This window comes from Hypanus sabinus, chromosome 7, assembly GCF_030144855.1.
Source record: "Hypanus sabinus isolate sHypSab1 chromosome 7, sHypSab1.hap1, whole genome shotgun sequence".
Classification (NCBI taxonomy): domain Eukaryota; kingdom Metazoa; phylum Chordata; class Chondrichthyes; order Myliobatiformes; family Dasyatidae; genus Hypanus; species Hypanus sabinus.
Window position 1 is genome coordinate 41,445,172 of NC_082712.1, and position 25,198 is coordinate 41,470,369.

General features: G+C 40.4%; 1 protein-coding gene across 2 annotated transcripts in view; it reads left to right on the plus strand.

Annotated features, from left to right (window-relative positions):
* The window catches only part of znf366 (zinc finger protein 366), a 49,165-nt gene that overhangs the window by 18,117 nt on the left and 5,850 nt on the right, over positions 1-25,198 (plus strand). For both annotated transcript variants that reach the window (XM_059974595.1, XM_059974594.1), the window contains one exon: positions 14,592-14,783. In XM_059974595.1, coding sequence (XP_059830578.1) covers positions 14,592-14,783 — 192 coding nt within the window. The remainder of the gene's footprint in view (positions 1-14,591; positions 14,784-25,198) is intronic.

The following is a 25,198-nucleotide window of genomic DNA, read 5'->3' on the forward strand; positions in this document are numbered from 1 at the left end:
GTTTTAAAAAATGCAGCATATTTTTTTCGTCAGAGAGGCAAAAGATGGTCAAGTTAAAAGGGCAGAAAATGGAGAAAATTCTTTGGTTCATAAACAGTGAGTACTGGTTGATAATAATAAATTTTAAAAAATCAGAAATGGCTAGCTACATCGGAAAGTTAGATGGATTTGATTGCACAACAGGTAACCGGATTATATATACTGATATATAATAATATAATATATAATAATTGAGCAGTATTTTAAAGTAAATTAAACAGCCAATGAAAAATGTGTGCCAGTGTTACTCAGTGTAATGGCTTGAAAAGTATGCAGTTTGTTTAGAGGTTTGATTGCTCCACCCAAACCAGCTGAAATGAGCATTGCTGATATCATGATATAATGCAGGAACATTTAGAACCAAAACCATTGTTTACTGCAGAAGGCCTTTAGGTTTCATAAGTGGGATCAAAACAAAGGGTAGTCCATTACCACTTATGTGGCTGAATTGAAGAGGTTGTTCAAAACATAGTCAGTTCAGAGATGGGCTTAATGATGTACTAATGTCGTGGTTTTTCGTGCCCCACAAACAACCAGGGGATGCAGAAGATTCTTCAAGAAGTATTAAACTTTAATTTGCAAATCAAAGCTGAGACAGTCATTGAGCTAGTCGCTGATTGCCCACCGATCCTTGTACATAGCATTTTTATAACAATCTCCTGGTTTAGTTGCATTAGCATATCCAATCGGTCTACAGTTGCGTATCACAAGTACATCCGCCACTATTGTTTCTACCTATTGACTTAATCATGTTCTAATCTACATCTCTTAGCTACCTCTCATTAACACAGCATTGTCTTCTACATTCTTAAGATTTCATTCTCCTACTAAATTGGATACATGTTCTACATCTCTTCACTAGCCTCTCATTAACACACCATTGTCTTCTACATTCAATTGGATACATGCATAGCAAATAGCAAACTCAGACTACATAATCCACATCTCTTAGCTACCTCGCATTAACACACCATTGTCTTCTACATTCTTAAGATTTCATTCTCTAGCAAATAGCAAGTTCAAAGCTGACTACATAGTTTTGGTTACACAGCAAACAATGCAACTTTTATACTCCAATACTAAGAGATGGTTTACTTTGTGGAATCTTACCTGAAAGCATTCAAAAATGGTTCCCAACTGAAGCACAACTCACTTAAAAGAGCAGCTGAAATTGTTGTATCAATGGAAACAGCAGATAGAGATGGAACTGAGTTGCAGCCAGGAATGAAAGCGAATAGTGTTACAGTTGTGGCAGGGGTTCACATACACCAGACCAGTGCAGGTTTAAAGGTGAAGCTTGCAGAAACTACCACGAAGTAGGAAACATACATAGAGCATGTCGGGCAGACTAAAATAAATGGACTGCACAGTGAAGAGAAAAAGGAAAAGGTCAAGTTTCAGTTTCAAAAAGGGCACTAAACTGCATACTGTTGATGAAAAATTGGATAATGACAAGAATGACATAGGGCTGGATAGCCTTGAGATCTACAATATGAAAACTAACCATAAACCAGCAATATGGTTTACACCAGAAGGGAACAGCAAATTAATTAAAATGAAATTGAACACTAGCCAGTCATTCCACAAAATGAGTTTGGATAGCATTTCAAAGAAACTGGATTGAAGACAGCAGATATCCAAATAAAAACTTACACTGGAGAAAAGATAACTCTTGTGGGAATGACATTTGTAACAGTGAGATTCACGAACTAACAAGCCACACTGGGCTTGCATGTGGTACAAAAAACAAGAGAACCAGCATTGTGCAGCCATGAGAGGCTGAGACGACAATGACTTGATTGGAGATCCATCCACTATTTGCATGCCATATTGCCCGCAACAGAGTCAACTGAAAGTGAATTAAGAAAGGCACTGGATGATGCCACAGCATGGGTAAAATAGAGTTAAATGAAAATGCCACACCTAAGTTTTACAAAGTCTGCTCGGCTCCTTGTACCATCCATGATAAAGTAGCCAGTGAGTAGACTGCACGGAGGCTGAAGGAATTTTTTCCTAGGTTGAGTGAAGCCCAAGTGAAGCACCAGTGGTCCCAGTAGCCAAGAAGAATGGGTCTGTCAGGATCTGTGGTGATCTTAGAGTCACCATCAACCCAGTACTGAAAGTAGATCAATACCCTCTGCCCAGGATAAAGGCAAACCTTTCAGCAAAACACTTCAGCAAAGTGGGCTTATCTGCTGCCTATCTACAAATGGAAATGGAAGAAAAGTCCAAAGTGTTTCTCACCATAAATGCTCACTAAGGGCTTTATCACTATAATAGGCATATTTTTGTAGTAGTATCTGCACATCGGCAGAAAGCTATGGACCAGGTGCTGCAAGGCTGCCCAGGCACTCAGTGTTACCTGGATGACATCATCGTTACCGGTAAGGATGACAAGGAGCATCTCCAAACATAGTGTTCAAAAGATTAGAAGATTAGAAGGAGTTTGCAGGACAAACAGCTGAGCCAAATTGAGGGATCTTCAAACAAGGAGGTTCGATGTTTCACTCCTGGACAAGCAGTCCCGGCAAGGAACTACTGAAGTGATTAAAAGTGGGTACTCAGAAAGATTAAGGACAGAACTGGACCACTCTCCTGCACACTGGAGATTGTGTGTCTGATGTCATATGGAGAAGACACATCAATCGAGTAAAGCAGAGTCAATTGTTAGAGAAGAAAGCTGCCCAGAACTGTCAGAAATTCCTGCAGTCCCAGAGTCAACTCATACAACGACCATGGAGGAGGCCTTGAAACCTGAGATTGTTTCACAGCTGCAACTCTGTCCTGCCAAGCAGAGCGACCCCTGTCAGCTATCCCACAAGAGTAAAAAAATCCTCCAAAGCAATTAAATCTTTAGGCCTGAATGGGACCGTGTAAAATTTACTATGCTGTGATGTCTATATAGTAGTAGTATTATACAGTATATTGTACACACACACATATATATAGCATCCTTTCTTTGTTCACATAATTCATTATGTTATATGTTGAAGTACGTGAATGGCATATGTCATGATGCTACCACATCATATGTGCACATCTCACGAAAGTAAGAACCACATTATCCCTGGCTTTCCTTTTGATTAGTTTTATATTTTTGGAGTTACAAAGCATAAAAAAAATTCTTCCCCCAGAAGAACATGAATCTCTGGAATTCTCTACCGCTGAGTATATTCAAGGTGGAGATTAACAGGTATTGGAACCACAAGGGAATTAAATGGTATGGGGCAAGAGTGAAAAAGTGGTGTCAAGGCCAAGATGACAGGATCAGTCATAATCTTATTCAAAGCTGAAGAGAGCTCAAAATGTTCTTTGGCCTCCTCCTGCTTCTTATGTAGCTGTGAACTTAACGCTACCCAAAATTCTGCCGTCTTTGTGAACTCCTACCAATATTCATTCATCTTATGTTTTCAGTCAGCATTTTGATCTAGCCAAGTAATAACTCAAAGTTAAATCCCATTTTCAAATGTATGCACTTCCAGAATCTCCCACTTTGCTTCGAGATACCTTTGCCTCTCTAGAATCGGCATCTTGTTTGGCCACTGTTTAGATTGTATTAGAGATCATATCTTTAGCTCTGAAGTTTTATAGTAATCTGTTATACCTGCATTGTATTGCTGCCACAAAGCAACACATTGCATGACTTACATCAGTGATAAACCTGATTCTGACTCTGAAGTCATTGAGCTCTGGCCTGTCCCCCATAAACTTCCTCGCACTAATTTTGAAATTACATTTTGATATCCATTCCTAATACCTCCTGCTGTGTTTTGGTGTTAAATTTTGTTTAGAGACCTTCCAGAAGTGTGCCTTGAAATTGTGCTGAAAAAGGTAAAATAAGTGTAAGTTTTGTTGTCTTCTTGTTCATGTTTACAATTAAGAAGAGCCTTTTTTAAAAAAATAGATGTATTCACATAGAACACTTCATGAGCTTATTCTGTAAAGTGACAAGAAGCCTATTTATACTTATACACCTTCCAATCCTTGATACATTTTTCAGAGAGGTATGGACTTCCTCATCTAAGATATTGATGTGCCTGTGATCGGAGTGATTTATCATATTAGCGTTTTGTAAGAAGTTTTGCTGAAGGATGGACTTGATTACAAGAGCGAATTATCAGAAATCAACTGTCATGAAGATAAAATTGGAGTATGCTCGGCCACATTTGGGTTGTTGGAAAACTCTGACTGCTCAAGGTTCCCTCCAGAATTTACCCTTGTCCTTTGTTTAAAAAACCAGGAACAGAAATTTGTGCTAGTGGCATCTCCTTTCACTGCTGCATCCTGCCCTAAAGACATTATGAATCTATCCCAAAAATCAGAAGATAATGCTGCAGATGCTGTAACTCTGAAAGGCAGACAGAAAAGGCTGGAACCACTCAGAAAATTAGGCAGCATCTGTGGCATTTATGTGGAAGTCCTTAAATCAGATCTAGTAGCTCTTAGAAGGTAGGCAGGCTTTGTAAAGCAAGGGGAGGTGTGTGTATGTGTGGGAGAGGGGTGTGAGAGAACAAAGCAAACGTCAGTGATTTGTCATCTATTTTCTACAACTTTTCACACACATTCTCTTTGTTCTGTCTTCCCTAACCTCCCCCCCACTCTGCAACTCAAAGCTTGCCTATTTTAACACCAAGGACTCAACAGAGAGGTGATGACAGTGTATTAATGCTGCCAATCTGTTGGGAGGTATAAATAGAAAGGGTGATTAAGAGAGAGGAAAATTAATATCCACACTGGAGCGATCAAAATTGGAACAAAACAATTGCTGGAAATATGAAATAAAGGAGAATGCTGGGAATTCTTTACATTTTTCCTATACTTTAAAATGGCTGCCAATCTAGTCTGGGGTTGATCCTCAGAGCTACCTCAGGCTAGTTCTTCCCAAGCCTCCTTTCCTGCAGCGCATTCGCCAAATCCGTGCAGCACATTGACCCTCACTTGACTCCAGATTATAGGGATCTGAATCTACCACAGATTAGGACTGAGTATCTATGGGGCTAACTAGTTGGCATTCTCAGAACCAATCATGAATTAGGAGTGAGGTTTCAAGAAGTGTCAATCAAAATATGAACAGCTTTTCAAATGGAAGTGTTGTGAAGGTAAAGGGATTACAAGAGCATTAGAATAAAAAAAGTCACTTAATCTTTGGGAGCAATTTCATCTAAATATAATTGTAAACTCTGACAGTACATATAAAAGTGCAAATGCTAGAAAACAGAAATAAAAAAGATAATACTAGAAACACTCAAGAGTCAGGCAGTATCTGTAAAAAAAATTGAGATAACATTTCAGGTCAAAGACTCTTGTCGGCACTGGGAAAGAGAGAAAGCAAGTCAGTTTAAAGCTGCGTGAAAGATTGAGGATGTCTGGATCAGACAAATGAAATGAAAATCAAACAAAATAACTGCAGATAATTATGAATTTTATTAACCTCTATAAAGTTACCATTCTGCCTCCTTTCAGTGAGAATAAACCCAATCTTTCCTTGTATGTGGTGAATTTCTTCTTCACTCTGCCTAATGCTACCAGATCCTTCCCATCTTGTGGTGACCAGAACTGTAGGCAGTTCTCCAAGTGTGACCTGCCTGATGACTTGTGCAGCTGCAACATGACATCCCAACTCTTATACTCAATTTCCTCGACCTATAAAGCCGAGCATAATAGATGTATTCACTGGTATTGCTATTTTCAGGGGAGCTACAATCTGTTCATCAAAACTCCTGAGGTTCTTGCCATTTACTGACCATGTCCTGCAGTATTTGATGTCCCAAAGTGCATTACCTCACACTTGTCTGGATTGAATTCACATGCAATTGGACTGGCTTGCCTAGTTGTTCACTGATGTGGAAAGGATTGAAATGGAAAGAGATGTGAAGGAAAGTCAGGCTCTTTTTTTGAATTTTTAAAAATATATTTCTTATTGTAACTTATAGTAATTTTTTAATATATTGCTCTGTACTGTTGCCACAGAACAATATTTCATGACCTATGTCAGACATAATAAACTTGATGCTGATTCTAATTTGAATGGTCCGGTCAGGTCACTGGAGTTTAGTTGTGTGGATTGGGATTGCTTAGAGGAGGTGAATGTGTTGAGCCGTGATTGGCAGCACGTGGTGTAGGTCAAGCATGCAACTGGGCTGGGATTTGGTTGTGAAGGGTCTAATGAAGACCTGTAATATAGGATGGGTTGTCCAAAGCGCACGTTAAAACCTTAAAAAGGAGCTATGTTGATGAACCGGGCTCCAAACCCCATAGTCAGTCCCCTTTAAAGTGGCACAGATGCAGGCTTACGCTTCTTGTGGAAGCTGGCCTAGCAGGCATAAATGAATTTTAAGCAAATAGCATTCATCCCTGCTTTGAGCACTGCTTGACACCAACATTTATAAGCACCCATGAAGGACCTGCAACAAATCTGCCATCCCATAAGCTCCACAAAATGAGTACTTGATTGTACTTTTTCATTATATTCCCTCACATAACTTACTGATCTCTTACACTACATCAAATAATTCCTTTTCTATAATCTTTTCCCCATTTAATATGGCATCCAAATCCTGATTTTCATAACCAGGCTCACTTGTGGTGAGCCAGCGCAATGGATACAAACAATTATCTCAAATTTTAACTATTTTTAAGCAATTATTTTTATAAAAGTTGTTCTTCTTCAGGCACCTTTCCCTGACAGATATCCAGCCACGTTAATCATTTCCTCCTTGGTGTAGAAGGCAAGGCAGTGCCGTTTAAAGAATTCCTCTGGTTTGTTTTTAATTAAACTCACAACTAAACATACTCGAACACAACAGGAAGGGACGCCGCCTCTTGTAGTTAACCTCTTGAGACTGCTGCAGCTTTCCCTCCAGAGGATTAGAGCTACCAGCAACAGACAAAAGAAAAGTTGAGGAAGTTGCTTGAAAGAGGACAGGATATAAGCAAGGCTGCAAACTTGATAGATAGAAAGACCATGCCACTCCTGATACATACACAGCAGGAAGAGGAAAGCAGCTGGTGCTGAGATGTCTTAAAGTTGTTTTGCTTTTTGCTGTTCAGTATAAACTATTCAGAGGCTTTTTTTTCCCATCATTAGATGTGATTCTTCAACTTCTGGTGTAATTCTGCATAAAATTAGTTTTCAATGATAACTACTATTTTGGATAGTAGGCATACTGGAACACTAGAGAAATGTTGCCCAGACGTCGTAGGGCGGGAAACTTTTTCATGCAATAAGTGCTCATTAAAATCAGGCTTCATGAGGCTAGCACAGTTTTGTATAATAGTACAGGAGAGGAATATAACTCTACTAGACACAATACATAAGGTGTGAATCCTAGGTCCTCTGTGAATAATTACCCAAACATGTCTATTGCAAAGTAAGTTGCAGGCATTATGTGCTTGCAATAGTTCATGGGTCCGTGCTATCAGAAATGGCCATGTGGGGCAACAATCTTACAGGTAGGGGAACTGCAGCAATAGATAACTTAAAAGGTTTGCAACAGATTATGTCAGAATTAACAGTCAGCTGAGCTTGAGGCAACTCCTCTATCGTATGTGGAGGCAGGTATTCATAAACTCTTCCCAAGTACGCAATAATGATGTGCATCATGGATTTAACAAAAGGATGTTGAAAGCATTCAGCAGGTGAGACAACATCTGCGGATAGAGGAAGAGTTACTATTTCAGGTCAAAGGCCTTTCATCAATATTGGCTAAAGTTAACACAATTTTCAGTTGCACAGAAGAGAGAGAGGTGACAAGAATATCTATTATATGATGAAAATCAACAGAAACCAAATGACAAAATGGGTGTGATGGCAACTGAGGGAATCAAAATGAAATATTAATTCTGTTTTCCCCTCTTAGATACTACCTGGCTTACTGATTATTTCGAACATTTTCTGCTGCCATTTCAGATTTCCAACATTTGCAGTTTTTGTCTTGTGATAATCATGGGTTGCATATAATTGCAATGCACCTAGCATTCTTCTGTGTAAGCACAATGGACACATAGAAGACAGAGTTATCATTTCCCAAATAATCTCAGGCACTCAGAAAGGCACTTATGTCTTTTCAAGTAAAATTCTATGTAGTACAAAAACACTATGCAAGATCATTTCTAGCCCATTGATTATATCTACTCTTCTTGATATTTACCAAGAAAGCACTGCATGCCATTCAGTTCTGAAGTGGTAAAAATATTTATGGTCAAGTGCTGGATAATAAAAGAGCACAAGCTGTCTGTTTGTGGCACTCAAGCTCACTCTGTTTATGAAATTTGTCACCATCAGCATCTTACAATTGGTCAAAATTCAACTGAATCAGCTGTCTAAGTGCCCTGTAACTACAAGTCAGAGAGTGGGTTCCCTGCCCTGAAAGACACAATTTCAGACCCGCTTTGTAGGTGAGGTGAAATTATTTTCCTGTTAGAATCTTTATCCAACTCTGACAATGAAGCACCTTCAACTTCTTCTCGTGCTTGTAAAATTGGGCAATAAATGATCCCTATCTAGTTATGTTGAATTTGTTTCAATACTGGCTTTGTGAATTATTCATGTTGTTTCCTTTGCGTTCCTTAGGTTTATCAATAGTGATTTCAAAGGACAATTAGAAGCAAGTAATGTTGCCGAATAGAGAGAAAACAACAGTAACTGCAACTCTACACAGAGGTTTTGGTGTGCTGGTTCATGAACAAGCATTTGGGAAAGAAAGGGATATATAGATCTTCATTGCTGGGCAGGAGGGATTAGTGTAAGAGTTAGGATCTTTGCAAAGCTTTGGTAAACCCACTTCTGGTGGTTTCCATTTATTAGTATATCTGCCTGTCTGTCTATCTATTTATTTATTTAACTATCTATTTATTTATAAGTATATCACAGTAACAGGCCCTTGTGCCCAATGAGCCTGCGCCGGCCAATTAAACCCATGTGGTGTCTTCGGTACATGACCACCCAGAGGAATCCCACATGGAAAATGTTAAACCTAATGCTGTTCTCTACTACAGAAGTCAGTGTAGACCAAAATAAAAGAATACGAGGAGTGATTGATAAGTTCGTGGCCTACGGTAGGAGGAGTCAACTTTAGAAAACCTAGCACATTTATTTTTCAACATAGTCCCCTCCTATACTTACACACTTAGTCCAGCAGTCGTGGTGCATACGGATCTTGGACCTCCAGTTAATGGCTTAAGGAATAAGCCATCTCCTTCTACCTTAGGCCACGAACCTATCAATCACCCCTGATGAGTTATTAACTTCAAACTTTCTGCATAATCATTCAAAGAGTTGAACTGCATGTGCAAGTAACGAGAGCTGTATAACTCATCTCCTTCTACCTTCGGCCACGAATTTATCAATCATCCCTCATATATTGACAAAGGGGGTAGATATATTTCTTAATGCTGAAGGGACCAAGTAGTGAGTATACCCAGTGCAAGGGCTAGATGCGGATACAGTTACGACATTGAAAAGGCATTTGGACAGGTACACGGATAAGAACGGTTTAGAGGGATATGGGCCAAATGCAGGCAAATAGAACTAGCTCAGTTAGGCAACTTGATTGGCATGGACCAGTTGAGCTGAAGGGCATGTTTACTCTGCTGTGACTTTAAATGGGAAACATGAGTTAACGCGGATGATCAGCACTGTGCTGAATGGAGAAGCAGACCCAAGGGCTGAATGGCCTAATCCTGTTCGTACTTTCTATATCCCTATGGGTTCATATAAGATGCAGGAAAGGATTGATGGTGCAGCTACAGAGAAGCTGTAACCCTAATGGAGAATCTAGAACTGAGGGAGACCGGTGGGTGGTACAATTTTGGGAAAAGACTCTAGGGTTACTGAGGTCTGGAATTCTTTGGTATTCCCTGTTGTAAAGGGAAGTGATGCAGGGACACAAAGGCATCCTCAAATGTCTCTGTCAGTGTAGAAGTCCTCAACTAACAAGTGATAGTTCAATGGAAATTTCCTGACTGTGCTGCTGAAGTACTTCTGATGTGATGGCATTCCCCTAGCATTTACATTCAAAAAAATACTCATTTCAGAATGTCAGAAACATTCAGAAATACTTATAGGCTTTTTGCAGTTTTAACAGCTGGATAAACCAGAAGGTGAGGATTTACTATAACAAATGAAAATCCAAAAAAAAACAAAATGGCATACGCTGGAAATCTAAGATTAAAACAGAAAAAAAATCATGCAAGAGGTTATCACATCTGTAGGAGAAGAAATTGTATTAACATTACAGTTTGAAAATCCTTTATCAGAACTGACATGGAGTCTGAAAAAGCTCATATAGCTATAGAGAGTGTGGGGGAGGGGATGTATCCAATGTAGTAAAACCAGTATGACCAATGGGGATAAGCTATAAAAAAGCTCATTGATTGAATAGGGACAGTTTGTGGGTGAGAACACAGACAAAAGGAAGTTTAAAAGTTAAAAGATCAAAGCTCAAAATAAATTTATTATCAAAGTACATACAGTATATTTCACCACATACAACCCAGAGATTTGTTTTCTTGCAGGCATACACAGTAAATAGAAGAAACACAATAGAATCAATGAAAGACCGCACCCAACAGATGGACAAACAACCAATGTGCAGAAGACAACAAACTATGCAAATATAAAGGAAATATAGTAATTATAATAAATAAGCAATAAATATCATAAAGATGAGATGAAGAGTCATTGAAAGTGAGTCTGTAGGTTGTGGGAACAGTTCAATGAGAGGCCGAGTGAAGTTATGTGCTGGACTGTGCTGTAGTCACTACTTTTTGTATACTCTTCCATTCAAGGGCATTAGTATTTCCATACCAGGTCATGATGCAACCAGTCAGTATACTCTCCACTACACATCTGTAGAAGTTTGTCAAAGTTTTTGAGGTCATGTCAAATCTTTTCAAACTTCTAAGGAAGTAGACGTGCTGCCATTTCTTCTTCATAATTGCACTTATATGCTGAGCCCAGGACAGATCCTCTGAGATGAAAACACTGAACAATTTGATGTTCCTTCTCCACCTCTGGACACCTGATGAGGACTGGCTCATGGACCTCCAGTTTCTTCTTATATAACTCCTACATAAAACAATAGACCATAAGACCATAACATATAGGAGCAGAAGTAGGGCATTTGGCCCATCGAGTCTGCTCTGCCATTCAATCATGGGCTGATCCAATTCTTCCAGTCATTCCCACTCCCCTGCCTTTTCCCCTTACCCTTTGATGCCCTGGCTAATCAAGAATCTATCTATCTCTGCCTTAAATGCACCCTGTGACTTGGCCTCCACAGATGCTTGTGGCAACAAATTCCACAGATTTACCACCCTCTGAATAAAGTAATTTCTCTGCATTTCTGTTTTAAATGGACATCCTTCAATCCTGAAGTCATGCCCTCTTGTCCTAGAATCCTCTACCATGGGAAATAACTTTGCCATATCTAATCTGTTCCGGCCTTTTAACATTTGAAATGTTTCTATGAGATCCCCCCTCATTCTCCTGAACTCCAGGGTATACAGCCCAAGAGCTTCCAGGCATTTCTTAAGTGGTAACCCTTTCATTCCTGGAATCATTCTCGTGAATCTTCTCTGAACCCTCTCCAATGTCAGTATATTCTTTCTAAGATAAGGAGCCCAAAACTACACACAATACTCCAAGTGTGGTCTTACGAGTGCCTTATAGAGCCTCAACATCACATCCCTGCTCTTGTATTCGATACCTCTAGAAATGAATGCCAACATTGCATTCGGCTTCTTTACCATTGACTCAACCTGGCGGTTAAACATATACTGGAGTTGCAACATAAATACAAGAAGCTTCTGTGGATGCTGGAAATCCAAAGCAGCACAAACAAAATGCTGGAGGAACTCAGCTTGTCAGGCAATACTTATGGACATTAATAAATGATGAACATTTTGGGCAAAAACCTTTCATCAGGTTGCAATATGTACAGAGGGGAAATGTGTTAGCAGATCAGGCTGAGAGCGTGCTGCACCTAAAGTAGGAAAAATAAGGGGAAAACAAGCAACAAACAAGCCAATATCACAGATGGATGACTGATCTCGACAAAAATCAAGTTACCTGAAGTGATAGAATTCAAAATTAAGTCCAGAATTTGGCGATGTTTCTAGACACTGGATGGTTGCTGTTCCTCAAACCTGTGTTTAACCTCACTGTGATAGTACAGGATGCCGCAGACCAATAGTTCAGAGTGGAAATGTGATGGTGAATTAAACTGGTAGACAATGGGAAGCTCTGTATCACTCCTCCAGACTGAATGCAGGTGCTCCACAAAGGACTTACTGACTATCTAAGCCTTTTTTTTTGAGCAATTTGGTGGTGGGATATGATGAGATTTACAGTACTAGTGGATGCCTTTGTTGCTATGGAGGGCCTTAGCATAAAGCTTGGTGTTGGCACTTTGTTGCAAGTTCCCAAAGTGGCATACAAGATGGTAAGTGAAGCCTCCTTTGTTAAGTCAGCAATGGTTGCGGACAATTTGCCAGTGATAGCAAATTCTGGACCATTGTGTAGATTTAAGACTGAGATCAATGGATTTACCTAATGGGAAAGAAGATTTAGCAACACACACAAAATGCTGGTGGAACACAGCGGGTCAGGCAGCATCTATAGGGAGAAGCACTGTCGGTGTTTTGAGCCATACAAATGACTTTTGAGGCATACTTGTGAACTTAGAGTCTATTGAAATGGAAGTACAAATGAAAACATTATTAAAATGTGCCGGAGAAATTAGTGGCACTGAACTCCAGTAAATCTCTGAAGCCTGATAATCTGCTTCACAGAGTACAAAAAGAGATAGCTATGGAAATAATGGGTGCATTGTTTGCTGTCTTCCTGTGATGGCTGGATTGTTGAAGTAGGAGAGATCAAGTAGATTAGGCCTGTATTCACTAGCTCCATTTTAAAACATTTTAAAGAGATTAAAAATTAAAAGAGTTTGAGAGGTTGGGTGAAGAAAGGATATTTCCTGGGGTGGTTGTCTGGAACAAGGATCACAGTTTCAGCTAAAATATTTGTGACTGAAATTTTAAAAATCCTTCACTCAGAGGCTGTGGAATCTATTGGATTCACAACAACAGAAAGGACTGAATATATTTAAGAAGAAGAGTGATAGACTTCCTGGCACAAAATGCTAGGAATTGTGGAGTGAAGGATATTTGGTACTGAGAAAGGAGATTAGCCATGATTGTACAGAATGGCAGAGCAGTCTCAAAGGGACAAGCACCTACTTGGCTCCTATTTTACCAAGTTTCAGGTGGAAGATAAAATGTGATTATGTTGCATGATTAGGTGGGTGACATAAGTCAATTGCATTTTGATATTTTAGGTTTTTATGTTAATATTAGGAAGATGAAATCACCATGGATCAACATAAAGCTTGCATGGAGAATGCTCCTCTAATTTCATCAGCTTGATGTGGATGCTGAAGAATAAAACATTTTTAATGAGAAGAATTCATTGAAGATTGTTCAGGAGTTGGAAACTTGGAGTCCCCTTCTACTGCTAAGTATAGGTGGGGTAGGACATCTGGCTAGTTGTCTGTGAAGAATCAGAACCATTAGCAAGTTTGCGACAGACACTGAGAGAGGCCGGGGATATTACACTGAATCTTTGTCTCTCCAACACAAGGGACAGTATTTCTAGGGGTAATCTTACTGCAGAAAAGTGATGAATTAAATTGATTACTTTAGGCATTGATGTCCCAAGGTTTTTTTAAATCAGTAAAATGTCATTGACAGCTAGGTTAGCACAGTATGGTTGTGAAACTGTAAAAATACTTTGACTGGAAAAGTCAACTTTTTTTCTCTTTCTGAAGATGCTGCCTGAGTGTTTCCGTCATTTCTGTTTTATTCATGGGCAGGTTGGATGAGTAAATAACAGTTAAGAGACTAAATAGGTTCTTCTGTTGACTTTAACATTTACAATGTGTGAGTCTAGATATGGGCTTAGCACTGTACTCCTCAAATGCACTGCAGAGTTCATGAAGATTATGTGTTCTTGAAAGCTGACTTCTCTATGGAGTCAAGTTTGAGTAAACATGGACCTTCTGACAAAGATGGGATGGGTGGCAAGTGCCATGGGTGGAGTGCATTTAGGGTCTTTGAAAATCCCAGAATGGAATGTGCATCTGCTTTCAATAGAAACTGGAACATATTTCATTCTTGAGATAAAAGTTTGGATGGAGGAGCTGACTTCCTCACTTCCCCCACTCAGAAGTTCCCATCTAGAAGCCACAGTGCTTCTAGATGGGAACTGAATTTCATTCTGTATCTTTCAACCCCTCCCCACTTCACTGACAGTCATATTATAGATAATATCCTGGGACACAATTGAACATCAGGACTCATGGATAAAGGAAAGCAAAGAAAAAAAAAGAAGCATTTGTTACATCTAGTTATCATATCTTTGTGGACTGGATTTCAAACTGAGAGGCAAAGTAATTGAAAAATTATACCAAACTGACATATATGAAAGCACAAGATGAAATGCACCAGGGGAATTCCTATAGTAAAATGTTTCCTCTTTTCGTTTCTTGTTTCAGGGCGTGAAGGAACATAAATGTGGGATATGTGGACGTGAGTTTACTTTGCTGGCAAACATGAAGAGGCATGTCCTTATTCACACCAACATCCGGGCTTATCAGTGTCATCTTTGCTTCAAGAGCTTTGTACAGAAACAAACACTGAAGGCGCATATGATTGTCCACTCTGACATCAAACCTTTTAAATGCAAGGCTAGTATTGACTAATGAAAATTAGAATAAAAAGTGAATCTGAGATAAAAACAGAAAAAGCTGGGAACACCCAGCAGGTCAGGTAGTTTCTGTAGAAAGAGAACCAGAGTTAACATTTCAGTTCAGTGACCCTGAACAGCTGAGTCTTTCCAGGATTTTCAGTGTGCATTGATTAATTGTGTAGCAGAACAAATAAATTGTTTCCTCCAAAAGATGTCTTGGTTTAACTATCCAGTTGCTGCAAAATGAAATTAATAATCCAATTGCATTTATCAAGTTGCACATAGAAGTCCATGACTAGTTTGTTTGATGGCAATATCTTTTCCAGACATGTTGCATAGAATCCAATAACACAAAATTCATAAATAGATTGCAATTGCAGAGCAATAGTTACACACAAAATACTGAAGGAACTCAGCTGGTCAGGCAGCATCTGTGGAGATGAATAAACAGGTGACAACAGGTTGTGACTGTTCATTTGTCCTTCATCAGGACAAATAAAGAGGGCCTATAAGGAAATTATAACATCATAAGCTAAAGGGTGGTAAGTATTGTAATAATTATAACCATATAACCATATAACAATCACAGCACGGAAACAGGCCATCTTGGCCCTCCTACTCTGTGCCGAACCCTTAATCTCACCTAGTCCCACCTACCCGCACTCAGCCCATAACCCTCCACTCCTTTCCTGTCCATATACCTATCCAATTTTACCTTAAATGACACAACTGAACTGGCCTCTACTACTTCTACAGGAAGCTCATTCCACACAGCTATCACTCTTTGAGTAAAGAAATACCCCCTCGTGTTTCCCTTAAACTTCTGCCCCCTAACTCTCAAATCATGTCCTCTAGTTTGAATCTCCCCTACTCTCAATGGAAACAACCTGTTCACGTCAACTCTATCTATCCCTCTCAAAATTTTAAATACCTCGATCAAATCCCCCCTCAACCTTCTACGCTCCAATGAATAGAGACCTAACTTGTTCAACCTTTCTCTGTAACTTAATTGCTGAAACCCAGGTAACATCCTAGTAAATCGTCTCTGCACTCTCTCTAATTTATTGATATCTTTCCTATAATTCGGTGACCAGAACTGCACACAATATTCCAAATTTGGCCTTACCAATGCCTTGTACAACTTTAGCATTACATCCCAACTTCTGTACTCAATGCTTTGATTTATAAAGGCCAGCGTTCCAAAAGCCCTCTTCACCACCCTATCTACATGAGACTCCACTTTCAGGGAACTATGCACAGTTATTCCTAGATCTCTCTGTTCCTCTGCATTCCTCAATGCCCTACCATTTACTCTGTATGTTCTATTTGGATTATTCCTGCCAAAATGTAGAACCTCACACTCCTCAGCATTAAACTCCATCTGCCAACGTTCAGCCCATTCTTCTAACCGGCATAAATCTCCCTGCAAGCTTTGAAAATCCACCTCATTATCCACAACACCTCCTACCTTAGTATCATCGGCATACTTACTAATCCAATTTACCACCCCATCATCCAGATCATTTATGTATATTACAAACAACATTGGGCCCAAAACAGATCCCTGAGGCACCCCGCTAGTCACCGGCCTCCATCCCGATAAACAATTATCCACCACTACTCTCTGGCATCTCCCATCTAGCCACTGTTGAATCCATTTTATTACTCCAGCATTAATACCTAACGACTGAACCTTCTTAACTAACCTTCCATGTGGAACTTTGTCAAAGGCTTTGCTGAAGTCCATATAGACTACATCCACTGCCTTACCCTCGTCAACATTCCTCGTAACTTCTTCAAAAAATTCAATAAGGTTTGTCAAACATGACCTTCCACGCACAAATCCATGCTGGCTACTTCTAATCAGATCCCGTCTATCCAGATAATTATAAATACTATCTCTAAGAATACTTTCCATTAATTTACCCACAACTGATGTCAAACTGACAGGTCTATAATTGCTAGGCTTCCTTCTAGAACCCTTTTTAAACAATGGAACCACATGAGCAATACGCTAATCCTCCGGCACAATCCCCGTTTCTAATGACATATTAAAGATCTCCGTCAGAGCTCCTGCTATTTCTACACAAACTTCCCTCAAGGTCCTGGGGAATATCCTGTCAGGACCCGGAGATTTATCCACTTTTAAATTTCTTAAAAGCGCCAGTACCTCCACCTCTTTAATTGTCATAGGTTCCATAACTTCCTTACTTGTTTCCCACACCTTAGACAATTCAATATCCTTCTCCTTAGTGAATACCGAAGAGAAGAAATCATTCAAAATCTCTCCCATCTCCTTCGGTTCCACACATAGCTGACCACTCTGATTCTCTAAGGGTCCAATTTTATCCCTCACTATCCTCTTGTTTTTAATATAACTGTAGAAACCTTTCAGATTTACTTTCACCTTATTTGCCAAACCAACCTCGTATCTTCTTTTAGCTTTTCTAATCTCTTTCTTAAGATTCCTTTTACATTCTTTATATTCCTTGAGCAATTCCTTTACTCCATGCTGCCTATATCTATTGTAGACATCCCTCTTTTTCTGAACCAAATTTCTAATATCCCTTAAAAACCATGGTGCTCTCAAACCTTTAACCTTTCCTTTCACCCTAACAGGAACATAAAGATTCTGTACCCTCATAATTTCACCCTTAAATGACCTCCATTTCTCTATTACATCCTTCCCATAAAACAACTTGACCCAATCCACTCTCTCTAAATCCCTTCGCATCCCCTCAAAGTTAGCCTTTCTCCAATCAAAAATCTCAACTCTAGGTCCAGTCCTGTCCTTCTCCATAATTATATTGAAGCTAATGCTATTGTGATCACTGGACCCGAAGTGCTCCCCAACACATACATCTGTCAGCTGATATATCGCATTCCCTAACAGGAGATCCAACACTGCCCCATCTCTAGTCGGTACTTCTATGTATTGTTGCAAAAAACTATCCTGCACACATTTCACAAACTCTAAACCATCCAGCCCTTTTACAGAATGAGCTTCCCAGTCTATGTGTGGAAAATTAAAATCTCCCACATTCACCACCTTGTGTTTACTACAAATATCTGCTATCTCCTTACACATTTGCTCTTCCAACTCACGCGCCCCATTAGGTGGCCTATAATACACTCCTATCAGTGTTACTGCACCTTTCCCATTCTTCAATTCCACCCAAATGGCCTCCCTAGAGGAGCTCTCTAATCTATCCTTCCAAAGCACCACCATAAGATTTTCTCGGACAAGCAATGCAACACCTCCTCCTCTGGCCCCTCCTACTCTATCACACCTGAAGCAACTAAATCCAGGAATATTTAGTTGCCAATCACACCCTTCCTGCAACCATGTTTCACTAATAGCTACAACATCATAATTCCAGGTATCAATCCACGCTTTAAGCTCATCCACCTTTCTTACAATGCTCCTAGCATTAAAATAGATACATTTAAGATACTCTCCATCTCCTCATCTCTTTCCATCCCTAACAATGCATTCAAATTTATTATCCTTTTCTTTCTTCTCCCCTACATCTTCGGGCTGAGCGCATCCCTTCTCCATCACCTGCCTTTCCTCCCTCACACACTGTCTATTTACTTGCTCCACTGGTGAACTAACCTCCTCTCCCATAGACTCCTCAAATAGTCTCCCGCCCCCCATCTTACTAGTTTAAAGTCCGCCCTGTAGCCCTAGCAAACCTCCCCGCTAGGATATTGGTCCCCCCATGATTCAAGTGTAACCCGTCCTTCTTGAACAGGTCACTCCTGCCCCAGAAGAGGTCCCAATGATCCAGAAACTTGAATCCCTGCCCCCTGCTCCAATCCCACAGCCATGCATTCATCCTCCACCTAATTCTATTCCTACTCTCACTGTCGCGTGGCACAGGCAGTAATCCCGAGATTACTACCTTTGCGGTCCTTCTTCTTAACTGCCTTCCTAACTCCCTATACTCTCGTTTCAGGACCTCTTCCCCTTTCCTTCCTATGTCATTGGTACCTCTGGCTCTTCACCCTCCCACTTCAGGATATCTTGGACGCGATCAGAAACGTCCCGAACCCTGGCACCAGGGAGGCAAATTACCATCCGGGACTCCCGGTCACCTCCACAGAAACGCCTGTCTGAGCCCCTGACTACTGAGTCCCCTATTACTATGGACCTCTTTCTTCTAACCCTACCCTTCTGAGCTACAGGGCCGTCCTCTGTGCCGGAGGCCCGGCCACTGTCACTCCCACCAGGTAGGCTGTCCCCCCCAACAGTACTCAAACATGAGTATTTATTGTCAAGGGGTACAGCCACTGGGGTACTCTCTAGTACCTGCCTCTTCCCCTTCCTGACTGTATCCCACCTATCTGCCTCCCGTGGTCCCGGAGTGAACACCTGCCTGTAACTCCTCTCAATCACCTCCTCACTCTCCCTGAGCAGGCGAAGGTCATCGAGCTGCAGCTCCAGTTCCCTAACTCGGTCCCTCAGGAGCTGCAGTTCGGCGCACCTGGCGCAGATGTGGACGTCCGGGAGGCTCGGAGACTCCAGGATCTCCCACATCCGACACCGAGAACAACAAGCTGCCCTCACACTCATACCTCCCAAATAACTGAAAATACAAGAACTAAAAGATAAGCCTACTGTGCCCTCTTCCGCCTAAGCCCTCTGAGCCCAAGCCCTACACTCTGAGCCCGGCTCACTCCACTGCCCGCAAACGAAGCTGCCCGCTTCTTAAGGCAGCATTCTTTATATATCTTCCCTCCTTCCCGGGCCTCCTTCACGCGCCTGCACAGTCCCGCCTCTCAGAACTCCGATCTGAGAAGCAATTGGACAATTTGAAAATTGCCGTCGCCGCACTTCCTCTCAAAGCCTCACTGTCCTCTTCCAAAAGAGAACTACCTCACTCAGTATCTCCTTTATACATCTTCCCTCCTTCCCGGGCCTCCTTCACGCGCCTGCGCAGTCCCGCCTCTCAGAACTCCGATCTGAGAAGCAATTGGATAATTTGAAAATGGCCGCCGCCGCACTTCCTCTCAAGCCTCGCTGTCCTCTTCCAAAAGAGTTAAAAGAGTTATAGAGTTATAGAGTTAAATGCCATACAGTGATTTGCTTCTATAGGAAGGGCATAAAATGAAGCAGTAAAATTAAGTATGTTGTAGGGTAAAAGGAATCAAATCAGGATCAACAAGGGTGTTCACTTCTTTTCATGAAATCATAACTGTATTATGATAGAATAAGATGAGTGGAGAAGTCCACTCATCTACACAGTCCACTCATGGGCTCATCTATCAGTCCACTCATGGAATGATATGGATTCTCATTCTTCACCTACAGCACCACTACTTTTGGTCCTTTATCTTAGGAAGGTGTCAAATGTGAATAGGTGTATGGGAGAGAGATGAAAATGGGCACCAAGCTCAAATTAATTTGCTGAACAAGGGGCCAGTTCTGGGGTGGTGGGGTGGAATGGGTAGATGGGGGAGGTGTTGAGGTGATTTGAATGTTTGAATGCTCACCTGTGCTTGCAGAAATTGGAAGAGTGGCCTCTTAATTCCTGGCCTGTTGCCAATCTACTTCTCACTTGGAATGGACAGGGAAGTGGGTGGCTGAACAGTGCCTCTGCCATTCAAATTGCAGGCAGTTGTCATGGAAGGGATAATGATACATTGAGTGGGGAGATCTATGCAGCCCTCATAGTGTCTGAATAAGCAGTCCTGCCGGGTCCAGGTGGTTTGAAGATTTAGAAGAAACTTTTCCTTTTGGTCAGGTAGAATTTTATTCATAAGAGGTGAAATATCAGGCAAACTTACAGAATGCATGAATTGTCCTGCTTTTTCTCTTGTCAAGATTCAAGATTGTTTAATGTCATTTCCAATACACAATTGTAAAGGAGAACAAAATAATTGTGTTCAATTCTGGTCACCTCATTATAAGAAGGATGTGGAAGCTATGGAGAGGGTGCAGAGGAGATTTACCAGGATGTTGCCTGGTTTGGAGAACAAGTCATATGAAGCAAGGTTAGCAGAGATGGGACTTTGCTCTTTGGAGCGTAGAAGAATGAGAGGGGACTTGATAGAGGTCTACAAGATTATGAGAGGCATAGATAGGGTGGATAGTCAGTACCTGTTTCCCAGGGCACGAATAGCAAACACCAGAGGGCATATGTACAAAATTAAGGGAGGGAAGTTTAGGGGAGACATCAGGGGTAACTTTTTAAAAAAAGGGTTGTGAGTACTTGGAATGTCTTGCCAGGGATCGTGGTGCAGGCTAAAACATTAGGGATATTTAAGAGCCTCTTGGAGAGGCACATGGATGAAAGAAAAATGGAGGGTTATGGGGTAGTGTGGGTTTAGTACTTTTTTTTAAGGATTATATGGGTCGGCACAACATGGAGGGCTGAAGGGCCTGTACTGTGCTGTAGTGTTCTATGGTTCTGTGGTAATTGTTACTCTGGATCCAATGCAGCACAAAAAAAACACAATTAGATAAAGTTATAAAATAATAAGTTTAAGAAACACATTAAATATAAATAAGAAAGATAGCTTATACACATAGAATAGATTGTATGTCCATAAAGTGACTGGAGGCACAGGAGTGTTTATACATAGGTGACTGACAGGAAGTGATAAAGTAGAGGTAGTAGGGAGTGTGGAGGGGTATGTGGAGGTGTTGATCAGTCTTACTGCTTGGGTAAACTTCACTGCTTCACATTAAGTGTCTTCATAGTAATACTATTTAAATATTTAAAATTTATACAGTACTGTGCAAAGGTCCTAGGCACACATATATAGTAAGGGTGCCCAAGATTTTTCCACAGTTCTGTATTTATCAACGTGGAGTGGAGAGCAAGTTAGTAAATCAGACGGGAACAAAGAATGTCAGGAATGATGAGGGTGGAGTGCTGTGGGAAGGGAGTGGGACAGTTGGCAGAGAACGAGTGCCAGATGTAGGGATGGTGTGGGTGCAGATACAGCCTGCAATGAGACACCAGCGATGTCATTTGATTCCAAACAATTCATTTATGATCGTTACAGAATGTCTCTCTGGTGCTTCCCATTCCTTCATCTTTCCATTCTCCTTTGCCCAACCCTGATACCCCTCCCCCTGACTCCTTCCAATTCTCAGTCCATAAAAGAGACCCGTATCAGAATCAGGTTTATCATCACTCACCTACATTACGAAATCTGATTTTTTTGCAGTAGGTCTTGGCCTGAAACATTGAAAGTTTATTCCCTCCATACACGCTGCTTAACTTGCTGACTGCGTATAGCACTCTATATGTATTATGTGCCATTTAGTGATTAAACACATAAGAGATTTAAAATACACTTTCTAGGAGTAGATTTATTTTCTAAATGGAGAGCTCTAAGTTTTATCTAGCATTCTGCTGATGACATGAAGCATTTAAAATGGAAAAGCTTCATCAGAGTATTAGTTCAGTGGATGCTCCTCTCATTTGCCAAACATCTGAGATCTCAGCTCTTACTATGTGCTTCAAAGATTGTATCCTACTGTAGATAGTAACTTTTAAAACTTTTGTTCAAATCTTTCATAGGGCAAAATTGGAACCAGACAAGATTCAATTACAAAGCATTACCTCTAATTCAATTCTTTCTTCAATAAATTAAGAATTAAAGAAATCATGACCTAAATTTCACTATAAAATGAAGATTTTGTACAGCTGAAAACTGTTTTATTGAATTATAACTATTTACAACAGAAGACAATAAAAGGTAGTAAACATGCAGAAAATCCAGAGGTACCCTTAGGATTTAATAGCAAGCTACAATCCAAAAAAAAATCATGAATGCAAGCAAAGAATAAATAGGAGTTGTTTGGTTAAAAAAAGGGAACCGACAGGTCAAAGTGAGAGTTCAATAAGGAAGAGCCAATTCTGACTCCTCTAACCACAGAGCTGGCCACTATCAAAGGAGGGGATGAAATCACACTAAATCACATTCAGATATAAATACATCACAGTTTTCACATTGTTTCACCTGCATAGCACATAATAATGAAAATATGTCACATACATGAGAACGATTGGCAGCTACTTAATTGTTCATTAAATAAGCAAACCAAGCATTTTGGGCCAGGAAGTAGCAATCCAGTATTGCTGGGGCAGCTTCCTTTACATTGGGCAGTTTGGGGGACTGCATCATTCAGTGCCTCCCCTCTGTCCACTGAGCAATCTAGCATCTACCAGACATTTCAATCCCACTCTGACATGTTTGTCCATAGTCTCCTCTTCTGCCAGGTCATGTCCAAATGAAAATTAGATGAACAGTACCTTATATTCCAGCTGGACACTCTCTAACCTGGCGGCGTGAACATTAAATTCTCAGACTTCTGGTAACCGCTCCAGTATATTCTTGTCCTACAAAAGAAAAACTTCATTTACAGGAAAATTGAGCTCACGACATAATTTTTAAAAAGTCATGGTTCCTAAAAGTAGTCCCTCAAGGGCAAGTTTAGAAATTATTGCCATCACCCAGTTATTATAGCAGGAGTCCCATTCTTTTCAACTGATTTCAGAATACAAAATATTTTAAGATATCTGAAAATGTAAGTAGTGCCTAATTGTGATTTACGCAATAATTAAAAGAGATTCTATGTTTTCTGACATATCTTCAAAGTCACATTGGGAATTAGTGACCGACAGCTAATGATATTATACATATCTAAAGATCATTGAAAATAGTAAGGAATGCATATTTTCTAAATGGTAAAGGGTTAATGTATTCAGCAAAACTTATACATAGATTCTATGATTATTTAACTTATTGTTTGGGACATTGTAAGTAAAAATCTGTTTCATCCTCAAAGGCTGAGATCTGTGCCTGATCTTGGCAAGCAGAGGGTTAAAACAGTGACCAGATAGATGCCTTTTGGCAAGAGGCTCCTCTTCAGAAGGAAGGATATTGCTATACTGACTGCCTGCTTAACAATAGTTTCATGTCCCTGGGGAACTTTCTGCAAATAGATTTCATCTCGCTTTCTCTTGTACTCCTTAAAACTTCCTGTTTTCTCACGGTCCTTTTGGACAGTTTACAGACTTGTTCCCTCTCTTTGAGAACTCGGAAACCTCTCCAAAAGAATTCATAATGTAGACAGCAACATTGTTTCATAATCTCCTATTCCCAGAGAATTTAAAGTTTGGACTCGGGACTATTTATAGTGGTGCGGTGGCTACCTGTTACTATGAAATTATAAAGACAAATAAGTTAAAACTGTAACTGACTGCAGATTACTGAAATGATCATTGAATCACTAGTAATTACACTTATGAATTTTTATTTACAAAATTTCAGGACTTTACAAACACAGTCAGGGGTGTATTGATGTCCAAGGTACTGGTCATCAAGATAATACCATTCCTCAATAAGACACATGCAACTTTCTTCTCAACTTGGGAGAGAGGGTTGGTGGGTGTCCTGCAATGAGTGACTTACATTCTAACCCCAAAGCTTTAAGATCAGCCACAAAGCATGAGGTAGGGATGTGATGGAATAGTCTCAACTTGCCCAGATAGCTAGTCTCAATAAATTAAGTACCATCTGGGACAAAGTGGTTTGCTTAACTAGCAAGGTATCTAAATGTTCATTCTCACACCTGCCGGCCATACTGGCTGACCTAGACCCACAGTGTTCACCACTGAGAATGATAAGGGCAGCAGACCAAAACAAAAAATTCTACCATAGGTGCCACGCTAAGTTAAGCGCCATCCTAACCTGCAAGTGTATAATTGTTCCTTCATCTTCACTTGACCCAAATCCTGGATATTCTTGTTTAAGAGCACTGTGAGAGGCCCTTCACCAGAGGGACTGCAGTAGTTCAAGAACATGGCTGATCTGTCAAGACAAGAATATTAAATGCTGCTTTTGTCAGCTATGCTCACATCAAAAGCAAATTCAAAATTCCAGGCTGCCCTCAGTCAATGTTATTCTGTCACCAACCATGATGAAATGGCCAAATGCAATATGTTGTGACCTATCCGTTGATTTGCTCCAGCTTTCCAGAAAATTTTGTAATGTGCACTCAATGGCTTGTCTTGAAGTTCTGCCTGCATCTGAAATCTTGACACATTTTCCTCTCACCTAAAACTCTGAGTTGATCAGCTGCCCATGGTGCTTTATCTACAGTACCCAAGATATTGGAAACAATGTGTCGAATTTTCTTCCCAGTTGTGTCTTTCTTTGATCTGGGTAGGTCCTGGTGTTGTCCCCAATCACTGTGAACATGAGCCAAGACTTATTAGATGAAATCTCTGGCAAAGGGCAGGGATTGTCAATGTTATCCAGGGAAATCACACCTTTGGAGCACTATTGAACATGGCAGAAAAGATCTCCTTAAAGGAAAATTTACGTTATTGTCAAATCACTGACAATTGACAATGCAGCAATTCCCTGAAGTGTCAACTTAAATGTTTTGCA